Source organism: Vigna radiata, chromosome 2 (genome assembly GCF_000741045.1).
Source record: "Vigna radiata var. radiata cultivar VC1973A chromosome 2, Vradiata_ver6, whole genome shotgun sequence".
Classification (NCBI taxonomy): Eukaryota; Viridiplantae; Streptophyta; class Magnoliopsida; order Fabales; family Fabaceae; genus Vigna; species Vigna radiata.
Genome location: NC_028352.1, coordinates 23,391,487 through 23,413,328, shown reverse-complemented (window position 1 = coordinate 23,413,328; position 21,842 = coordinate 23,391,487). Strand labels below are relative to the sequence as shown.

At 31.0% G+C, this 21,842-nt stretch overlaps 4 protein-coding genes across 5 annotated transcripts; all 4 read right to left on the bottom strand.

The window, feature by feature from the left end:
• Window positions 1-2,611: 2,611 nt before the first annotated feature.
• LOC106753527 (uncharacterized protein At3g28850-like) lies at window positions 2,612-3,821 on the bottom strand. The gene has a single exon (XM_014635350.2). The coding sequence runs from the start codon at window positions 3,640-3,642 to the stop codon at window positions 2,929-2,931; it is 714 nt and encodes a 237-aa protein (XP_014490836.1). The 5' UTR covers window positions 3,643-3,821; the 3' UTR covers window positions 2,612-2,928.
• A 3,487-nt stretch (window positions 3,822-7,308) lies between these two features.
• On the bottom strand, window positions 7,309-11,945 carry LOC106753518 (probable methyltransferase PMT23). The gene is made up of 8 exons (XM_014635341.2): window positions 11,425-11,945; window positions 10,949-11,098; window positions 9,987-10,257; window positions 9,750-9,860; window positions 8,522-8,696; window positions 7,967-8,221; window positions 7,670-7,864; window positions 7,309-7,512 (listed from the first exon to the last, which is right to left on the bottom strand). Exons 1-8 carry the CDS (start codon window positions 11,860-11,862, stop codon window positions 7,323-7,325), a joined length of 1,785 nt encoding a protein of 594 aa, XP_014490827.1. The 5' UTR covers window positions 11,863-11,945; the 3' UTR covers window positions 7,309-7,322.
• A 1,180-nt stretch (window positions 11,946-13,125) lies between these two features.
• On the bottom strand, window positions 13,126-15,635 carry LOC106755536 (eukaryotic translation initiation factor 2 subunit alpha homolog). 2 transcript variants are annotated; one of them, XR_002667284.1, is made up of 7 exons: window positions 15,139-15,635; window positions 14,958-15,044; window positions 14,728-14,874; window positions 14,472-14,576; window positions 13,769-13,867; window positions 13,442-13,645; window positions 13,126-13,341 (listed from the first exon to the last, which is right to left on the bottom strand). XR_002667284.1 is itself a non-coding variant. In XM_014637708.2 (6 exons), exons 1-6 carry the CDS (start codon window positions 15,568-15,570, stop codon window positions 13,493-13,495), a joined length of 1,023 nt encoding a protein of 340 aa, XP_014493194.1. In that variant the 5' UTR covers window positions 15,571-15,635; the 3' UTR covers window positions 13,323-13,492. The 2 variants fall into 2 exon arrangements, 1 of the variants encoding a protein (XP_014493194.1); XM_014637708.2 differs by having other exon boundaries at window positions 13,323-13,645.
• A 1,332-nt stretch (window positions 15,636-16,967) lies between these two features.
• LOC106756485 (ferritin-3, chloroplastic) lies at window positions 16,968-19,367 on the bottom strand. Its single transcript, XM_014638937.2, has 8 exons — window positions 18,870-19,367; window positions 18,599-18,682; window positions 18,442-18,502; window positions 18,231-18,318; window positions 17,700-17,761; window positions 17,539-17,604; window positions 17,334-17,397; window positions 16,968-17,222 (listed from the first exon to the last, which is right to left on the bottom strand). Exons 1-8 carry the CDS (start codon window positions 19,157-19,159, stop codon window positions 17,170-17,172), a joined length of 768 nt encoding a protein of 255 aa, XP_014494423.1. The 5' UTR covers window positions 19,160-19,367; the 3' UTR covers window positions 16,968-17,169.
• Window positions 19,368-21,842: the final 2,475 nt, after the last annotated feature.

The window sequence follows — 21,842 nt, the reverse complement described above, 5'->3', positions numbered from 1 at the left end:
TATAGAGGTTTTTAATGAACTTTTTTCGAAAGGTGAATATGACTCAACTCTTTACAAAAGTAAATCGTTTAATAATGAATGTTTTTTAGTTGGGGCTAGTGCAGAGATGACAGAGAAAATGTTTGAGTGAGAGAGAAAATGTAATGTTTGAGTGAGAGAGATGAAGGAGAAGGGGTTGAGAGGAATAAAGGAGGGGTGAGTAAGGGTTTGGGGTTTTCTTTTTTTAGTTTTGAGAATGAAAATTATTAAAATAAGGCAAGTGTTTCTGATTTTTTTTCAATTGGAGCTAGAGTAGGGATGACAGAGAAAAGGTTGAAGTGAAAGAGATGAAAGAGAAATGGTTGAGAGGAATGAGAGAGATGGGTAAGGGTTTAGGGGTTTCTTTTTTTATTTTTTTAATTTTGGGAATGAAAATTATTAAAATACCCTTAACCTTAAAACTTAGAATTCATGATATATANGGGTATTTTTGTCTACTGAAACNNGGTACACATTGCTAAAATGTACCAACTGAAAAACAGGCGTACGCAAGTTAGCAAACCCCTATATATATATATATATAGGGGTATGTTATGGCACGTACGCCTGTTTTTGAGTTGGTACATTTTAATAATGTGTACCGGATTATAGTAGACAAAAACATCCTCATATATTATGGATTATAAGTTTTAAAGTCAAGGATATTTAAATAATTTTCATTTCTCTCAATCTTTTCTCTTTCATCTATCTCACTCCAACTTTTCCTCTGTCATCCCATGGTAGATCCAACTGAAAAAAAAAATTAGAAATACTCGTAGTTAAACAATTTACCTTTGTAAAGAGTTGAGTCATTGACATATTTGCCTTCAGGTAAAAATTCATTCAAGATCTCTTCAATTTCATCATCTTCACTAACCTCTCTAATTTCATCATCTACAGATGTTGAATCGTCATCTCTTAAAAAACACTTTCATGGCAATTACCAATTCATAAAATCAATTTTTTTGTAAGAAATTGTTTAATAATGAGTGTTTATGATTTTTCCAAGCGAATTACTAATTCCTTCTTATGTCATTATGCTTATGAAAATTAGATAAAATTAGATATGAAAAAAATTATAAAATGAAAATTCATTATAAAATCATTTTTTGTAAAAAATTGTTTAATAATAAGTGTTTCTGATTTTTCCAAGCGAATTACCAATTCCTTCATATGTCATTATACTTGTAAAAATTAGATAAGACAAAAATTATAAAATGAAAATTCATTATAAAATCATTTTTTTGTAAGAAATTGCTTAACAACCCGTGATTTTTTTTAATTGAGGTTACAGTAGAGATGATAGAGAAAAGGTTGGAGTAAGATAGATGAAAGAGAAAGAATTGAGAGGAATGAGAGAGGTGAGTAAGGGTTTAGGGGTTTCTCTTTTTTTTTTTAGTTTCGAGAATGAAAATTATTTAAATATTCTTCACTTTAAAATTTAAAATCCTTAATATATGAGGGTATTTTTGTCTACTATAATCTGGTACACATTGTTAAAATGTACCAACTGAAAAACAGACGTACGTGCGTTAACAGACCCTCTATATATATATATATATATATATATATATATATATATATATATATATATATATATATATGTGTTGTATATATGTATGTATTTTAAAGAGAAGGTCCACATATCTTAAAAAGTATTAATTACATTAATTATGAAAAAAAATTGAAAAAAGAAACATTTAAAGAGATTAGATTGTAGCTGTGAAACAATTAAATATTAGGGGATATGAAATATAAAGACATTAAAATAGTTATTGAAAATACTAATTACTGTTTAACTTTTCTAAGTAATAACGTGTTAGAGTAATAATGATGAATACTAAAATAATATCATAGAAAAATATATTAAAACTTATAAATAACCCTGTTAATCTATAATTTGTATTATTTATTTTATTGACACGGGAAAACTGACATATGATAGATATTGATGTGTTAGTAATATTACAATGAAGGAAAAGTAAATTTTAAGAGGATCTTAAAAAAAACTATTTTTTAATAACAGAAACGTGTTATTATTTTGTTGATAAGTTTGAATTTAAGTTTAAAAAAATATTTAAAACAGATTATCACGTAAACATTATATAAAAGTTATCAATAAGTAATTATTAATAGAACTTTTTTCCATTTTTAGAGCCTCCCACAGAAGCATGTAATTTCCTGTGGATTCCGCATATGATTTCACCATTTCTTTGTGAACATTTTCCTCGAAAACTGCTTATAATGGAATGTTATCTCGAAAATCTTTTCAATAAATAAATTATTAAATAAAAATCGAATACATTTAATGTCTTAAAATAATTAATATTTATATTACTAAACAAGTAGGAAATCAATAGGAAGTGATATACTATCTTTACTAACTCTTAAGTTTGATCTAAAATCCAATCATTCATTATTTTTTTTCTCTTCGTTTTTATGTTTTATAATTTCTTATTTCTTGCTCGATATATTCAGATGTAGTCGAATGGATAGAAGTTGAATACTCATATTCAAAATGGACACCTAGAAAACAATGTGATGTTCAAACGGTTAAACATAGATGATAAAGATTGACAAAAGACAACGTTCTAAACTCCAAAAAAATTGAAAACACTTTACTTTTCAGTCTGGAGGGAAAACGAGAGTTTAAAACTACTCAAGTATTTAAACATAAAAACTATATAATAAAACTATTGTTTCATGAAATTATAATTTTCTAAACTTATATAATTTAACCTAAGTTGGTTGGTGTATCCACAAGGCTTGAATCGAATACCATTCGCTGGTTACTGGTTAGAGTAACGTAGCAAAGGTATAATGGAAAACTTCAGGAATCTAAGATGAATGATTCACTGAGAGATATGATGATCAACATTGAAAAAGGAAATCTAAGAGAAGGTACTATTATTATTTGCTGTGTCGCTGGTGCACCACGAAACAGGAAGAGCACCTGATCAAACCATTGGAATTGCAGGAAGAACAGATCCTGAAGGAGCCACTCTTTTCAGCGAACACTTTATGGCTTCCATCGCATTTGTCGCACACAACGAATCTCAGCCCTCCGCAGAGACCGCACGCGATGCTCCGCGACAACGGCAGCCGTTCGATCAGCTCATGCAACTCGCCGCTGTCGTAGAGTCGCCGCACTTCGTCTGCGCCGCCAATGTAGGTTCCGGCGATGAAAACGCTTGGAAGAGGCACGGTGCGGCGGCCGAGAATCTCCTGCAGCTCCTCGCGGAAGCGTTCGTCGACACTGACGTCGCGCTCGTCGATGGCGACGGCGAAGCCGCGGAGGATGGATCGGACGGCGCGGCAGTCGTCGTGGGTGCGGCGGACGACGCGGAGGCTGGTGTAGTAGAGGACGACGGAGGAACAGTCGGAGTCCGGAGGCGGCGCAAAGGAGGAAGGGGCGGTGGCGCGGGAGCCGCTGAGGGAACGGAGGAGGGAGGGGGAGACGGAGAGGCGGCGGAAAAGGGAGGGAGATTTGGGAGAGCTAGGTTCGGGTTCGGAAGCGAGGAGGGTTTGGATGTCTTTGAAGGAAGTGCAGGAGACGGTGGAGGCTCGGGATCGGGATCGGTTGGGACGCGAAGCTGTAGTTCGGACACGCCATGGTAACCACATTGAAACAGAGGAGAAACAGGATGTTTGTCTTTTTGTTTGTTGATTTGGTTTATTTTATGGAGTGATGTGTGTAGTGTGTGGAGTGAGCGGGGTTGAATTGGTAAATAGACACAAAAGGGAAGGGCCAGTGTTATTGATGATTTTTTATTTTGCCTGTTTATTAAATTAGTAAATAAAATCAAGCAACGAAATCACTTAAATTCTACAAAAACAAATTAAAAAATTTGAGAAAATGAAACAAATGAAATAAGATGACAATAATAATGTAAAAATAAAAATAAAATAACAAAGGAAATTGTTATAATTTGCATACATCATGTGGTCTGTTTTGCAAAATGATGTATTTTGAAAAATCAAACACTTTTTTTTTAAAAAAAATGTTCTGAAAGATGAAATAACGAAATTTAAAATTATTTAAGTCTCAGATCCTAAATGTGAGATTATTAAGCATAAGAAAAATATAAATTGAAAATAAAAATTAAAAAGATGAAAAAAAATATCGAAGTAATATTTGCATTATAAATTGAAAAGTTTAAATCTATAAAAATTCTAAAAATTTTAAAAATTTGTATAATTGGCTCAAATAGAATATAAGTAAAAATATATTGAATTATAAATATGCATTTCATTAAGATCTTGTCATTTCTTTTGGTACAATATGATAAAAAAACACACTCCCATTATACATAATTCCATTAAACATGTAACCGTCATTGCAGTCAAAAATATATTAATTATATACCAAATAAATTTTACAAAAAATCCTTGTACTTAGAAAATTAACAAATATTGATCACTTTTAAATTCATAAAACATTAAATATATTTAATTTTTCATTTAATACTTTCTTCTCAGGTATGAAAAAATGATAAGAAAAATATAACATTATTCGTGATAATAGCATATTATAACATATCATATTATAACATTATTCGTGATAATAGCATTTTATTAGACAATTCCTCTTTTAAGTCCGGTGCTTATTTTTTTTCTTCCAAAAGTAGTTGTAATTTATAAAACTTTCTCATTAAATTGTTATATTCACAATTTTTAGATTTTCTTCGAATCGTTAAAAACTGCTCTAACTTGTAAATATTGTTTAAAAAAAAGTAGTTTTAAATAGTTAAAACGAATTTTAGATACACCTTAAAAAGTAAGTTTATAAGATCAACAATTTTATCACATATATTCATAGATAATAATCTTAAAATTTCTTTGCTCTCAATTGACATATTTTATCTTATGATTTATTATATATAAGTGTGATATTAATTTAAAATAAAATAATTAAATTTATTATCGTGAATTAATAACACATATTGTTTTAATGGATAGTTTTAGTTTGAAAAATACCAGTATGATAATTAGAATCAACTAATAATTCAGATTATTTAAATAGGTAAGTAATCAAGTTTAATAAAATTGAGAAGATTTTAAAGAGATGACTGGATTAATAAAATCATAAGTTATACAAGTATATATATCAATGTATATTCTCAAACAAAGTTCCTTGAATCAATCAATTAAGAACAAGTTTATCTGTTGAATCCTTGCTGCACTTATTAGTCGATTGGTTAAGGAAGAGTTTTACATAAGTCTCTCTCGATGGAGCATAAGTGAATGGTTAAGAAAGAGTTATACCCAAACCTTATTGCCCAATAAACAATTGATTAAGGAAGAGTTCTAAAAGAATCTCTATAAAAAGTTCACCATTAAAAATGGTTTTGTTCATTTAATGAACGTCTAACAAGCACACACACATTAAAGAAGAGTTTTAAATGAACTTCAGAGTACAATCTTCTTTAAATGATTTAAAGATCACTAAGTAAATTTACACTTAATATTTATGTAATTCGATATGTCAATAACAAGTTTCAAAGAAACTCCCACCAAACAATTATTAACAAAAGGTGTTAAGTTAGGAATAATTTACACCAAAGTATAACATATTGATTGCTATAAAGGCAAAATTAGAAAAATAAACACTAATATAGAATCGAAAATTGCTTAAATAAAAAGATACATATAAAAATGTTTAGTAGGTAATAATGCATTGATCCAAACAAAATATAACAAAAGTAAAGGACAAGAAAATATAGTTTAGAAGTTGAGAAGATAAGTGATTTCTTCATTAGTTTTGATAGATGAGATTGAGATGGATTTCATGATCTTTAATGTTTTCAATATCGTCTCTACCGTCCGAAATATTCTAATTATATATTAACTAATCATTATAGAGGATCATTTAAATGTCAAATATTTTCTCCTGAAAAAAATGTCCTAGAAAAAAATTGTCTACTTTTTTAATATTAAAGAAAATATATTTTAATAAAACTATAATATTTATTTTTTTGTTTTAATCGAACATCCCCCGTAGTTAATGTGGTAGTTAGAATACCTCCAATGGTTGGACACTTTGAAGGAGTAAAAGTGAGTAAATAATATGATATTAGTACTTAATATTCAGTAAAAAAAAATATAAATTAAGCACTACTACATACTACATGTAACAAAATATATATTTATAAACCTTTAAAAAAAATAATGTGATTCGTATAATCTTTGAGAATTTGTCTTATCTTTTATTTTGTTCCGGCTTTTTATTTATTTGGACATTTAAATATTATTTATCACTCATATTCCTATGAGCAATAGTATTTTTATCTACAATCAAATTTGGCATAAATAAAAAAATAGTTAGAAGTTATAGACATTATACTCTATTTTAAGGCATCTAAACTTTGAATCAGTAATAAAATATTATATTAATACAATGAAAATAAATATAAATAAAATATTTATGATAAAATAGTAATTTATAACGTTATAAGTTAGAATGTCAAATTATCATGATTCTTTTTAAAGAAAAAGTTGCTTTGATATAAACTTTTATAAATCAATGTATTTGATAAGTGTAATTAATAATAAAATATTAAATTAAATTATTGAATAAAAAATTAGTATAGAGAATTGTTAAAAGAAAGTAGGATTTTTACGAGTTGTTAAAATCCATTAAATATTTTCAACATTATTTTTAAAACTATTTTTGTTATGTTTCAATAAATAATAAAATCCATTAAATTCAATCATCACCCATCTACTTTTCTGTTTTTGCTGTTTTGGTTGATTGTGAAAGGAAAGTAGAGAAAGAAGTGAAGAAAAACTGAACATTAGAAAAAAAAAAAAAAACAGATACAAGATAACATAACTATCTTTAATAAATAATTAAGACAATAAAAATAAATAATAAAATAAACCAAAATAACGCTGCAATAGAATAATAATGTACGATCCGGAGCATAGGAATTGAACTGTTACGAGTTAATTTATATTTATAAAAAAAAATATATATTTTAACAACACTTTTTTTAACATTTTTATAAGTTATCACTTTATTGGTTTATTTGAATTTATATATAAAAAATATTTAAAAGGAATCAATCAGTAACATATACATTGTTAAGAAATTGTTAAAAAAGTATTGTTAAAATAAGTTTTTCTTATAAAAAATAACAATCTTTTTTCATATTTATGTATGAATAAATAAATAAAATGTTTCACCAACAAGTTTGCCTTCCTGGAACATCATCTACAATTTTTTGATTTAATGTCTATATTAAAGTAAAATAAAAAGATGAGAAAACCTATGAATTAAATAAAATAATAAATGGTTAAAAATTCTAAGGTCTTGGACGCCAGAAACTCTTCTTACCAACAAGAAACCGATTTTGATACAATGTTACAGACCAATGAAGTGAATGCAGAACCGGACCAAGCTTGTTCATCATTTCCACGGTGTCCTGAACCAGTACATACCCATCTGGTCTCAGTATGCGATCTATCTCCACAACCACATCTACAATCTCACATCTCACAAACACAAACATCATAATTAGCAGTATTTTTTGTTTGTGTTTTCTGCAATATAGCATATATGTTCTAACGAGAAAGCAGTATAAACAAATAACAATATGTACGTAGTACACATAACACAAGTTCTTGGCTTTAGTTTCCTCTATATGCATACCTTTGCTCAAGATGTTTGAAAAGAAAGCTTGCATGAACAAGATCATAGGTGCGAGGGTATGTACTCAAGGACTCGCACCAGTCATGATATAATCCTATTAGCCCTCGGTCAAATATAGTAGTAAGAGTATCTGGCATGTCAATGGGTACTACATTCATCACCCACACTGGTAGATCAATGAGTGACGCGGCAAATCTGGAGGGAAAGAGAGAAAAGAACATGAATGCATGGGGTCAAGTTCAAAGAAAACTTGAAAGGTAAAGAAGCAATTTTAAGTTGTGTTTGAATTTAATTTACCCTGCATAACCAGCATTCATGTCCATTACATTTCGAATACTTGACCAGTTTATAGAAAGACCATCTATATAAACGTCTGAAACTAGTTCAGACCAGTGCTTGGTGTCATTCAAGAACTTCTCAGTGACATCTGATTCACTCGATAAGCTTGGAGGTATACCAGTAAGCCTTTGGGGCCAAGACATTGGCCAGCTCTGAATGTTACCCTTACCATCAACTGGAAGTGGAATGAGGCAACCACTGAGTTTGGCATACCTAATCATGAAAATAAAATCAGACGGGATAGAAGTTAAACTAACAGTAACAGTAATATGCTTAGCATTGCTTGCTATGGTTGGCTTGTGAACATTTTCTTCTATGGTTCCGTTTGAACAACATGTGCTAAACATGATGCAAAAATGTCAGCTCATTGCATATCAAAAGGCTAAAACATATGATGCAAACAGTAGCACAAAGTTTACTCATTCGGTTTCCATTCATGGTATTGGAGAGAAAACAAAGTTGGTCTAAATATAAATGTCAAAGAAGTTCCACCAAAAACTATCATATATATACCAGGATGAGATGCTTTTCTTGTCGCTATATTCACATAAAGGAGGAGTATTCTCTTTGCGTTCCTGATAACAAGAAGATGAGTTAGGCTTCTGGTATATAACAAGCCCAATACCAGATGAGTCCAGAGTCTTAGCCACAACACTCCAGCACATTGCTTTTGTTACTGTCACCATGGCTGCAGAAAACATCCACCATTAAAACGATTGTAATTGTTTTGTAACATCCTTCACTAAACGAAAAAACAAAACATGCACGAAAAGATAAAATGAAAAAAAAACTTTTTTTCTTAATCAGTAATTTTAAATTAGAAACCCATAATTGTTTTCTTGAAAGAGAGGGGAGACTCCTCCAATGTAAAGGTCTCCGCTTAAAAAAATAAAATATTAGTATTTTAATTATACATTATTTATTTTTAATTTATATATATATATATATATATATATATATATATATATATATATATTAATAAAATGAATTGTAAAGCTGATGATGGTAAAAAATAATTCTTCTTCTTGAAAAGGGTTCCTTTACAAAAGGTTTCCTTGCTACAAGAAATTTTCAGGTAAATGTTTCTTAGTATTTTCGTGTACAACCAATTTTTTTTTTTTTGATATAACACATAGATAACTAATGTATAGTCATTCAAAAAATTATTTAGTTGACAACAATAAATTTTAAATGATTTTAAAAATAAAACATTAGTATTATTAAATACAAATTATTTTTTGTTGAGTTATTAGACATGCACTTTTATATTAAAAGAAAAAATATATAATAATACATTATTATATAATTTAATATTATTTTCAATTTTATAAAATAATTCTTTCTCATCTTTCAATTCATACCCATTACGTTATTGTTTAGTAAAGAATATATTTTGACAATTAATTTGAACTATTTTTTCTTAGAAATCTACCAGATCAACTGTAAGCTTTTTCATTCACTTTCCTTTTTTTTTTCACTTTTTTTTTTCTTTCAATCCAAAGAATTTCACATTTTACTATTTTTTTTTTCTATTCCTTTCTTTTCTTTCTCATGGCATCCATTCAAAGAAGTGACAATAACTCGCATTCTTACACACTATTTTCTTAAATTCCGTTGTTCTTTAAACTTTTTCCATTTTTTCTCTCATGAAATCATCCTTCCCATCTCCCAAAAGAGGTTGAAAACAATATTTATTTTCAAATGAGAAAAGAGGTATATATGCATGGGGTGAGGGACAAACCATTCCATACTTTGCGATCTCTTTCATCATCGCGATAAACTGGTGTTGCAGACCAAGCAAAGAAACCACCAGGTCTAAGAATCCTGTTCAGCTCAAACAACGGTTTCCCACCTACAAATTTGGGAACAAGCACTCTTCTCATAAACATAAACATAGTACAAATAGAAATCGGAAGTGGATAATAGAAGAAGCTTGTCCTCTTATGGACACAAATCACAACTCAGAAGTGAGAAGTACCGTCTGCATCCCAATGCACCCTGCATCTTGCACAGTGTACCAAATCAAATCCATTATCAGGAAATGTCAACTTTTGAGTTCCAATAACAGAATGAGTTGCAGGAATTCCTCGTTCCAATGCAAACTGTATCTGAGCTTCATGCTCATCCTTTGGTGCAAATGACATAGTAATAACATTTTTGTCCATAAGATAGCCACCAAAGCTAGCAACTCCACAACCAACGTCAAGAACAACCCTGATATTCTTTCCCCATTGAATTGTCGGTAGTGTCTGGCATAAAACATTAGAGATTTATATAAGCAGAACATGTAGGACACTAACTTAGTCATGCATAAATAAAAAGCTGAAAAAAATGCTTGGACGAACTCATGAAAACGAGTAAGAACAAACTCTGTCGTTTTCAATAGCTCCTTCCTTATACGGCCAATTATAAGCCCAAAGCTTTATCAATTGGGAAAATATTAATCCGTAGGAAAAGAAGAATAATTTTGTTCAAATATAGTTGTGGCCTAGATTGAAATATCTTGTTTCTTATGCTAAAACCATTATCATTTTAAGAGGCTAGTTCGCAAAAAAATAAAAAGACTGCATGTAAATAAAACAGAAGAAAAGAATCCACCTTCATCCTTATTCCTGTCCTCTGAAACCTCTCTCTCGTACTCTTGAGTGCAGTTCTTTTAATATTTTTTGTATTGTTCTCTTATATGAATCGAAATTTCAGTTCTATGATCTATATTTATCTCTAATGTAAACTTTTATGATACATAATACTGAAGTGTGCTCAAATTTTGATTGGAAACAATTTCAAAAGCATCAAGGGAACTGTATATAAATTTCACAGTTTCTCCCATTTGTTATTTCCCCCGTATATATAACTTTTCAACATTTACAGGGGAAAACAACGCTCGTATCATACGAAAGTTTAGGCAAATGATGAAAGGCGAAGTGACGAGATATATACCTTCTCTATGTATTCAGTATAATGGTTAACACCTTCTTTAAACTGAGTACCACCTCCGGGAAAGACGAGATAATCTCCGGACTTCACCACCCAGTTTTGCTCCTTCTTGTATTCAACCAGCTTCGGATGAGGGACATTATCATACCAAATCTGAAAACCAAAACTAGTACATCACAGAAACATCTAGCAAGATTCTTCCATCCAATGCGTATCATTTATACAGGACTACTACTCGGTAGTTGGCGATCATGACGGTCCAACTAATTAATATTTGAATGACATGCAGTCAAGTATAATTAATTTTTTCCTATAAATTGAAAATTTTGAATGCATGGACGTCAAGATTGACAAGAACCATAGACATATAATGTCCAGCCAGGACTGGCAATAACCTTTGCGTGGTGAAGAGGTTGAAAGAAGCCATGCATCAAACACATAGAAGAAAAAAAATCTTACCACCGAAGTATCAATCTCACCATGTCCCTGCTCTTAGGCCACAGAAGGGGGAGTTTGTAGCCTCTGGGAAGGGGCACCAGACAGTGGAGAGGAGAATTAGGACAGTGTCTTTCCCTGTGTTCCATGTGCCTCCTTGTCCTGAGAGCTTTAATTACCTTAAGGTTATCCAAACAGGGTACATAGTCGAAAGCGAAGTGACCCTTACAAAGCTTCCAATCAATGTTTGCATCATCCAAGAAAGGCTCTCCCTTGAGTGGCAATCTTTGGCGTTTGGGAGCCGGCGAAGAAAAATGTGCCAGAGGTTGCGCTTTCACATCAAGATAGAAGCCTATGGGATCCAAGTTAGAGGTTACGTTTTTCGTGAACGTGAGGATGCTCACACAAACGAGAAAGACCAAGAGGGTGAAAATGAAAGGGCATTTTCTCTCTCTCAACAGCCTTTCCACCCAAATTCTCATTTCTTGATATTAACAATTTCTTACCACCTAACACAGACACAGAGATAACTGTCGTTGTACAGATTGGGTTAGCATTTGTGCAATGTTTTCATGGTTAACGAACTAAATGGTGCGACAGAGAAGATGTGACAGTGGGGCTTTGGGAATGAACGTGAAAGTTAGAAAGGTAGGTGTTGTGTCAGTCAAAGGCTGAAGACCCAATATCAGATCTTGACTTTCCAAAGGATACGCAATTCAGAATGACACGTCATCACATTTGAAACCTTCTACTCCACTGTGTACACTTTCTCTCTTTTTTCCCCTTCTTTAGGCAAAGTTGTTACATCAAAAAATTCTAAGTACTACACTACCTAATGCTTCACTAGCAATTTTGTACATTGTACACTGTGAAATATGACGTGTAAGAAACATAAGGAAACAGAGAAACATAACAGGTGCCTATTCAAATACGACTTAGTAATAGAAAAATGATTATTAGTACTTAATATACATATAGTGAGAAAATAAAAATATAACTTTATAGGTTATATGATGTAATAAAAAGAGAGAGATAAAAAGAAAAAAACAAGTTTATAATAGATATAGATAAAATTAAAATGAATGTGTATCATTGTCCTTAATAATAAATATATATTTGATTTTATTTGATAAGTGATTAAAAGTAAATGAACATAATTGTATATTATTATTGACATGTGAGTAATGCTGTCGGGAGGGAATCACTTTAGTGACAACTAATTACTTTTAAGATAAAATTTAACAATAGGTCGTGTAGTGTAATGTCTAATGTGAATTAATACTCACAAAAAAATTGATTCGATTGTGAAATTTTAAAAATTGTTCACATGTTGGTATATCATAATTCAACTTTTCAAACGAATTTTATCTTAATTATAATTAACTAATTGTATATAATGTGTAAATATATATACTAATACCATATTTTAAAGTATTTTTACTTTTAGTTAAAAATTATGATAAATAACAAAAACTGTGAAAACCGTATTTTTTATTTAATAAATCTCACCCATTAGTTAGTTATTTAGAATTAACATATGTGAAAGTCTAAGATTGAAATCGTATAAATTGTATCTAATAGATAATTTCACTGGAAACCAACATATTAACATAACAAAATGCAACTACAAATGGATTAAATATGTTCCACATAAGATTATATATAAGATGTATCAAGTGTATCTACACATATTTCTATGTGATGAAAATATACGATTTCCAAATCCAATTTCTGCAACTATATTTTGCACGTAAAGGATACTATGTATTTATAAATAATCGAGCAAAAATTAATACAATTTCAAATAGAAAGTGCAAGCAATTAGTGCTAGCTAAGAGAATTGCCTTGGCAAGTATCCACTAATCAATAGCAAAAACCAGAGAGAACATGGGAAGAGAAAGAAAGAGCTGAGAAACTCCTTAGTTTGGGTTGAACATCCTCATCAATAAACTCCAATCTCGCTTCGCAATATACATGACTCAACTCAACAAATAGTAATTCAAAATTGTATTATACAACAGCATTTGAAAGCAGTTCATAAAGAATAATAAAGAAGACACAATTAGTAAAGTCGTATTCTGCTATCGATGCCTTACAATACCCACAAGTTTTTCACTCTGTTATCCCAGAACCGTTATCCACATCAACCTCACCCATTCCTGTATCTTCTTCCTCTTCACTGTCTTCATCACCACTTACCTCCTCATTATCTTGGCGTAACTTGGCCATGTGCTCAGCAAGCAATTTATCATCACGTTCACTCACCTGAAACAAAATGCAGTGTCAAGAGTGCTAGAGAACATGATCCAAAGGCAGATGAAAAAATACTTTGTATGCATAAAATATATAGATGATAATCAAAAAACAAAAAGAGGAAGTGATACTCACTGCTCTAGCTCCTTCTTTAACCACAAGTTTACCCTTGTGTTGCTCTATTGCTTGAGTGCAAGCGTTAATGGCATTGTTTAGAACCAATATTCCTTGCTCCTATTCAGACCGTCACAAAATACGCAAATTATTTTCGACGGTAAGTTTATCAATTGGGATTTATTACACAAATCTACAATTGCACATGTATATTAATACCGCACATGATATTGCCTAGCAGATGTCATTTTAATAATCTCAGTTCATTGAGCTCTCCAGATGTCTTTCTACAACACATTTGGAATTAAAATCTCTGCCAAGTATTAACAACGTACCCACAGACAAGCTATGAATAAAGCTACTTCTAGATTTATTAACACTGCGTATCAATATAAAAAAAAAAATGTCTTAAATAGAAATTAATTTTCATCACGTAACGAAAGATAACACGACCAAACAACATATTGCAAGAGAATGTTAAGACCTTTCAGGGTGAATTCTATTTGGCTGTTTGGCAATCATAGTAGGTTAAAAATTCGCCAACCTAGTTCTACAACCCCAGTACCCTCAAACACTATCTAAAATACAACAATAGTGAAAACTCATGCTTCACATATCAAAAAATTTGTATACTGAAGCAAAAATCTTCAAGGGCATAATATGCACTCAATTCTGGTCAAAAAGCCAATAATCATATCAAAATACATGTGAAGGTTGCAGTAACCTTGTCCAGTGTCTGAGTGGTAAGAACATAAAGTGGGGGAGCAACAAGTTTAATTTTGACAGGGCAGTCGTCGTTTCCAGCAGCTTCAGCTCTACGCATTGCCTCCTACATAAGCAAATAATCATAAAACCTGAGAATACTGTGGTAGATAAGTTATAGGCAGCAACAAATCAAAATAGCAGATTAGATGCTTAAAGGAAAAAGAAGATCTTTTATCCAAAATAAAAAGAAAAGGAGGAATAGAAATAAATAAGACCTTGATATGAAGAACGCCATCAAATTGAAAACATTTCAGTTCAATATCCGCCCTAATTTTCAAGGGCTGGGGGGTCATCCGTCTTCTAATATTCTTCACAAGAGAATCCTTCACTTCTTCAGAAACAGCTGGCACTACCTTAGTCACCTATGCCAGCAACAGAAAATACATTTATCCAACAACAAGACATAAGGAAATGTAGTAAGTTTTACTCTGATAAAAACGTTTACCTCCTGCCCATCAGGGCCAACTTCCTTGACCTCACGGATGAGAGTATTCAAAACAGAATCAGGATCAGTCACAATTATTTTGAAAGCCTGCAGAGAGTGAATTTTAATCAGCAACTACGACCAATAAAAGAGCGATAAAAAAAAAGCATAAAAGAATTTCAAAAGCAAGAACAATGGGAACCTCAAAAGCATGACCATATTTGCGATACAAAGGCCATGCAATGTGAATGTAGAGGTCCTCCAAATCGATGTTTAGGGTTTCGGCGACGTGGCGCATGATGGAATGGACGAGCTTGCTCTTGTTGTACCTCTCCTCGCAGGCCTGTATATCCTCTTCGGAGACCCTGCGCTTGCTGAGATCGATGTAGCCCTTTTCCTTGTCGACACGGAGGACCATGACGGGCTCGATGCGCCCCACCTTGATGAGGCTGCTGACGCTCCGAATTCGACGGCGGGAGAGCTCTGAGAACAAGATCATGCCCTCGATGTTGTTATACTCCAGAAGCGACACGTAGGCACCCATGTCAGCGATGTTCTTCACCTGTATCATCACCGCCATGTCCACCTCCGGGTACTTCGCCTCGTACATACGACATTCCAGGTTCGGACCCATGCTTACTTCGGTTAGTTTCTTTCAGTTGTGTCGGAGAGCAAATCCAAACAGACATCATCTGAACAAATCCTAAAGATTCGTATGTTCCATGTTCATGGGCTTATAATTGACTCAATATAAGCCCAAACATTTGATCCGCTTCTATCCCAATAAAATTAATAAAATGATTTATGTTAAAACAATTTAAAATTTATTTTTCGATTTTTTTTTTATCCAAAATTATCTGTTAAACCTATATTGTCTTGTTTATTTTGATTGTAACCATTCTTTATTATTGATTTTGCTATTTTTATACTGTTTATTTTTATACCTGTTAGGAATAGACATAAAGTCTAAACTAAAACCATAACTAGACGAGTGAATGAATTTTATTTTATTTTTATGTATTCTTTAACTCCTTTTTTTTTTTTTAATTTCTATTTACTATCGTATTTGGACTCATTTAAAATTTTAATAAATATATATTTTAAACATCAATTATCGACATTGGAAGCATCATAATCTGTCACGGGTATTTTTTTAATTTTATTTTTATGTTATAGTAATAACAAATATTTAAGTTTGAATTTTTCAAGTAAGGATTGTAGCCCCCATATTAATTTTTTTTTTTCGTTTCTACATTTTTGAATATTAATTTATATTAGTCTTAAACTGAGTAAAAACAAAAAAAAAGTTTATTGTTTCACATCATGCGTATTTTTAGTATGTTAAAATTAATAATTTTAAAATAAACCACCCTTCATTATTTTTGTCTTCAGAAATAAAACTTTTATTTAAGATATAAATATTTTATAATAATTAATATTATGATATCAAAATTAATTTGTAGACAACACGTTTTAAGCTCTAATTAAATTATTCTCACTTTTAATAAAAATACAATGTTTAAGCTAAATTAATGAAAAACTTACAATCAAGTTCTATATTAAAATATAAATATATTATTTAATTAAATTAAATGTTTAAAAAGTTTAACCATCTTAAATTGAAATATTATATATTATCCTCATTATATTAATTAATATTTTTCATTCTCAATATTAATCTATCTATAATTAAAGATAAAAAAAAAATGAAAACAGTGATAAAAAATATTAAAACTTTAACAATGACAAATATTTTCCTGAAACTAAAACATAAGAAATCATAGTGAGATAAACTAAAAATACATTCCTTTTTCTAGAATAAATTAGAACTATAAGAACCACATAAGCTAGAGATATAGACAAAGAAAAAATGTTGCTCTTTCTCCAGTCATTGTTGAACATTGACTTTCAACAAGGCCTTCTTGAATTAAAACTTCCCAGGCATCATATGACAGTGTATATGAAGCTCAAAATAGTCGAGCTTTCACCTGATATAGGTATTACCATTAAATACCAAATAAAAAACAAATATGATAAACAGTACTTTTAAAATTAATATTATTTATACTTTTTAAGTTATGAAAACATATAACCATAATATTGTAAATTATAATTTGAGTTCCAATTCCATATCATTCCATATCCCCCTTTCTTCATCTTTAGCCAACAACCTTAAAATACCATTTGGAAGAACCAGATAAGAACTAACTAGATAGTGAAAACAAAAGTGTAATCAAACATTAACTCCCTCCTCACGGAGCAGCATTTGATCAAAGTGCCACACACCTGAAAATTCACATCAAAGAAAGCATAGCAATTACATTTTTTTTTCTCTGAAAGCATCTGGGAATGACATATTCAACAAAGTAGGATGCAGCTGAACAAATAATTTTTTACCATGTCCTTTGCCAACTCTTCTGAGCTGAGCAACGTACTCAGAGATTTTTTTAATAGCTTCGACCTACCCAAATAAAAAAAAATTATTTTTGTTTGGTCAATTTAAAATTTAAAGTATGTCAATTAAATATTGATCAAAGTCACTTAATAGTTTCTCTAATAAACTATAAGACAAAAGTTCGCTTCATTTGCAACACCACATTACCTGTTCACCTAAAAATTCGCTTTCAATAAAATCTGTCAATTGCACATCATTGTTCTTCGAGGCAACCTGTCAAACAACATGCAACAAATTCAGAGAAAGGAATCCGCATTTTAATAACATCGAATTGGACATAAATGAGACAAACAAAAAACTCATCTTACACTGTGCAAGTTAAGAAGCTTCTCATTTGTCAGCTTCTCCAAAGACAGAGCAAGTTCCATTGCTGCAACAAGTAACAAGCACAAATACATTTAGTGTCACACTTACAAATTTACAGGGGAAGTTCATCAGGCAAAGCGAAAACTTTGAACAAGTTGTCTTACATCATCTGTTACATATGAAACGATTCTGGTAAGAAAATATATATTTTATAATCTTACCAAATTAACTCAACGTGTGCATAGAAACAGGTTAAACGTAAAGTGCAATAGGAATTCATTTCAATTTTATAGACAATCGTGTTTATCATTAGAAATATAGTAATAAATGCAATTTCAAATCATACAATAAAGAATTGCTGTGAATCTTAATTATTTCAGCTTTTGTTCTATGTTTGTTATACTTATACACAATCTTTAAATGTTCAACCCATCTCTTGTTATAATAAATGCACACAGTGCAGCAAAAAGAGAACGGTTTGGTTATAAATTATATGGAAAAAAACAGAACAAGAGAGGGTCGTGCACACTAACCATACAGGGCATCTCCCTTTTCATCGTGGTCAAACTCAGAAAGAGGCATCACAATAGATTGCAACTTCACTTTTCCACCACGTTTATTCTGAAAATTTACATTAACATAACAAATTTTCAGTATCGCTGTCTAGAAAACAATTCTGAAAGTTAGCATCTGAAATTTGATGCTGAATCTTTGTATAGACTAAAAGCCATAACCAATTTATACCTGATATTCAATCAATTTCTCAGCATGCTCCCTTTCCTCCTCACTTGACTCCTTAAAAAATCTGCAACGATGGAAATCAGTAATTAACAACTCCCCACAAGGTAAATTAAAACACCAGAAAGCAGAAACCGTAAATAATTATAACCAAATCATTTACTTGGCAAGACCCTTGAGCGCAACATTGTCCCTGTCGAAGTAGGCAAACATCGCATGATAAACATACGAAACATTGTACTCCACACTGCAAAAAGGAAAAACAAAAATATCAAAGCGAATCAAACAGCATAGATCCAGAAAGAATCAAAAGTCTTAATCAACTCCCACCAATAAAAATTGAAATTTATAAGGGGTTATGGTTGGTGAATATAACTAAAAAGAGAATTTTAATTTTGAAGTAAGAAGAGATCGAAGCAGGGTGCCCAACGCACTTGATCTGTTCGTTGACAACAGCTTCAGACTCATTGGTGTACTTCTGGCGAGCAAGGGAAGCTTCTGGAAGTGTGGGGACAAGGTCGAGCTCCTTCTTGACCTCTTCAAAGGGTTCAAAAACGACGCCGGTTAAGGGACGGTTGTTTGAGCCCTTGGTGGCGCAGGGAACGAAGCTTTTGGCATGAGAGTAGCAACGAATAGCAGAAGAAGGGTTTATGAGAGGGAGTATATGGTCGGCGTCGGCGTTGGCGTTGAGCAGAGAGAAAGAAGAAGCGGTTCTGAGAAGCATGGTTGCATAGAAGAGGAGGATAAATTAATGTGTTGTGATAGTTGAGCAATGAGGTTCTTAGTGTGAGGTAGATACATGATGAAGCATGATGCTGCATGGAGGTATATGCACACGTTGGAATTGGCGCGTGGGGTTCTCCTCTCCTGCGTCACCATTCGCTCCAATATCTACACTCTTCTGTTCTTCCCTCCAATGAGTGCTCCGTGTTTCTTTCACCTTTTAAGTGGCTATAGTTTTTCTTCATTTTTTGTTGTTCCTTTCTTGGACCATGTTTCAATCATTCCTCAAACCTTTTTTTTTTAACTGGGGCTTTATTCCTGCACCTTCAAATTACGGTTTAATCCTAGTCAAAGTCGAGGGACATTAAGGTATTTATAAAAGTTTAGGGGTACAATAAGAAAAATGTTGAATACAGGATGAAAGCCTATTTCAATATAACCACATTTTTATTGGGTACAAGTTGAAGAAAGAGCTTCTTTCCCGCACCTCTAAAATTTCTTTTTGCATCTCTTGAAAATTACACTTAACCTTTTTTTTTAGTTCCAAAATACAAAATTTAGAGACATTTTAAAATGAAAAAAAATTGTATTTTGAATCATATGTTTTCAATTATATTTATATTTTAGATTGTATATTTCAAAATATAAAATAAAAAATATATTTTAAATTATACCATTTGTCTTTCTAAGAAAGAAAAGAAAGTAAAAAAATAGATGAAGAGACAAGTGGAAGAAGAAGAAGGTGATGAGTGTTGGAGGTATAAGAGAAAAGGGTTGAGGTGAAAGAAAAAGAAATGACACCAATGGAGGTGAATGAAAGGACACTAATGGAAGTTAATGGAAATGGAGGAAGAAGATGAGGATGGTGAAAGAATGTACTATCGGAAGAGAAAGAAAATAAGGATAAATTAGACATTTCACAAATCTATGAAAGTGCAGGTTGAAATGTACGGAGGTACAGAAAGAAGTTAGAGTTGGGTGAGAGTGGAAAAGCCCCCAATAAAAAGGCATAGCATTTGCATCTGTGTCATGAATTAAAAGAAGCGTCTTTAGATAGAATAAGATGATCTTGATGTGTAACTCTAAGCGCATAAACTAATTGAATAACTTCCAAAATGTTGAAGAAATTTATTATTTTTGAGTTTTTAACGAGCATTCTAGAAACATAGTTAAAAAAATATAAAAAAATAATCTGTTATAAATCATTCAGCATCATACATCTCGAAAATGAATCTTGAGAAGGACGATGGTCATTTAATGTCTGCCTAGGAGGTCTCATGTTTTTTTCCCTTATAAGGTGGTGAGATGTCTGTTTCTTGAGCCATTTTTTATTGTCTTCAACGTTCGCAATTAACCTCACGACAAGTTTCTGTCTCACCTTTCGAGGGGTTGAACTTCTAAAACTTTTCACTTTCTTTAAATTATTTTTAATTTAAGAATATATTTTTGCTTCAACCTATAAAATATCTTTGACTTTCGATTTCAACTTTTTTGTGTGTGTATTGGGACTGTTGTCTCTCTATAAGAGGATATATACAAGTCTTGAAACTCATGTTAAGGATTCTTTTTTTAACACTAATATTTAACTGTTAAGGCTGTTCCAATTTTTAATTTTAATATTGTACGATGAAAGTGTTGCTTGCTAGATTAAATTAATGGATTTTACTTTAGGTTAATAAACTGAAATTTAGTTTAATTTGAATTATCCTCATCTATTGCCTGGAAATAAAATTGAATATACTTTCCTTATAAGATGAAACTTTGAATCATGTGATGCAATTAATGCATGAAAGCTTGGGTTTTCTACCACACCAACTCCAACTCTTACAAATTTCGATGGTAATCTCCATTGAAATGAGCTTCATTTATAATAATCCCTACAACTTAATTACATGTCAGGAATCTTATTAATAGCTTGGTGGAGTTACCTATGATTTCTTTGCTTTCATTTCAAGCGATCAAATTATTTTTCTAAACAATGCTCAACATACTGGGAGAATTTAAAACAATTTGGAAATTTGATTAACATAAAGTATACATTATTTGAGTCTATATATATATATATATATATATATATATATATATATATATATATATATATATATTCATCTCGTGTTCCATTTTCATACCAATTGGATACTTATTATCAGTTTCATACATTCTCATTTTAAACTACTACAACATTTTTTTTACCTTTTAGCTAATTTAAAAAGCTTGTGTTGAATTTTTTATAGTAATTAATTTTATAGATCCATTTTTTTTCAGTTTACCTTATAGATAGTTTGTTGGTAAAAACTCCTATATATATGCATTTTTTTTTTTTTGGAATAAGCTCACTTGGTTGTCTACTATAGTCATAGGAAGGTTGTATGCAAATAAATATGTTAAAAAAAAAGTGACTTCAGTTTTTATCTGAGTGTAGTACATAAATAGATTATAATTACTCCTGTTTAGAATTAAGAGTCTTCCTCTTTTATTTTCTATATTCACGTATAAAGAAGATACACTTCTTTAATGTATATTTTAAATTTTTTTATTTTACTCATAATAATATAATTATTAACGTATTTGTTAAGGGTAATTAATAAAAATATTACTAATTTCAATTTTACTCTCCTTTTTATTCAAATGAATTTTATTTCTTCATTTTATTTCTTGATTTCTATCTTACTTGCATAAAGTTC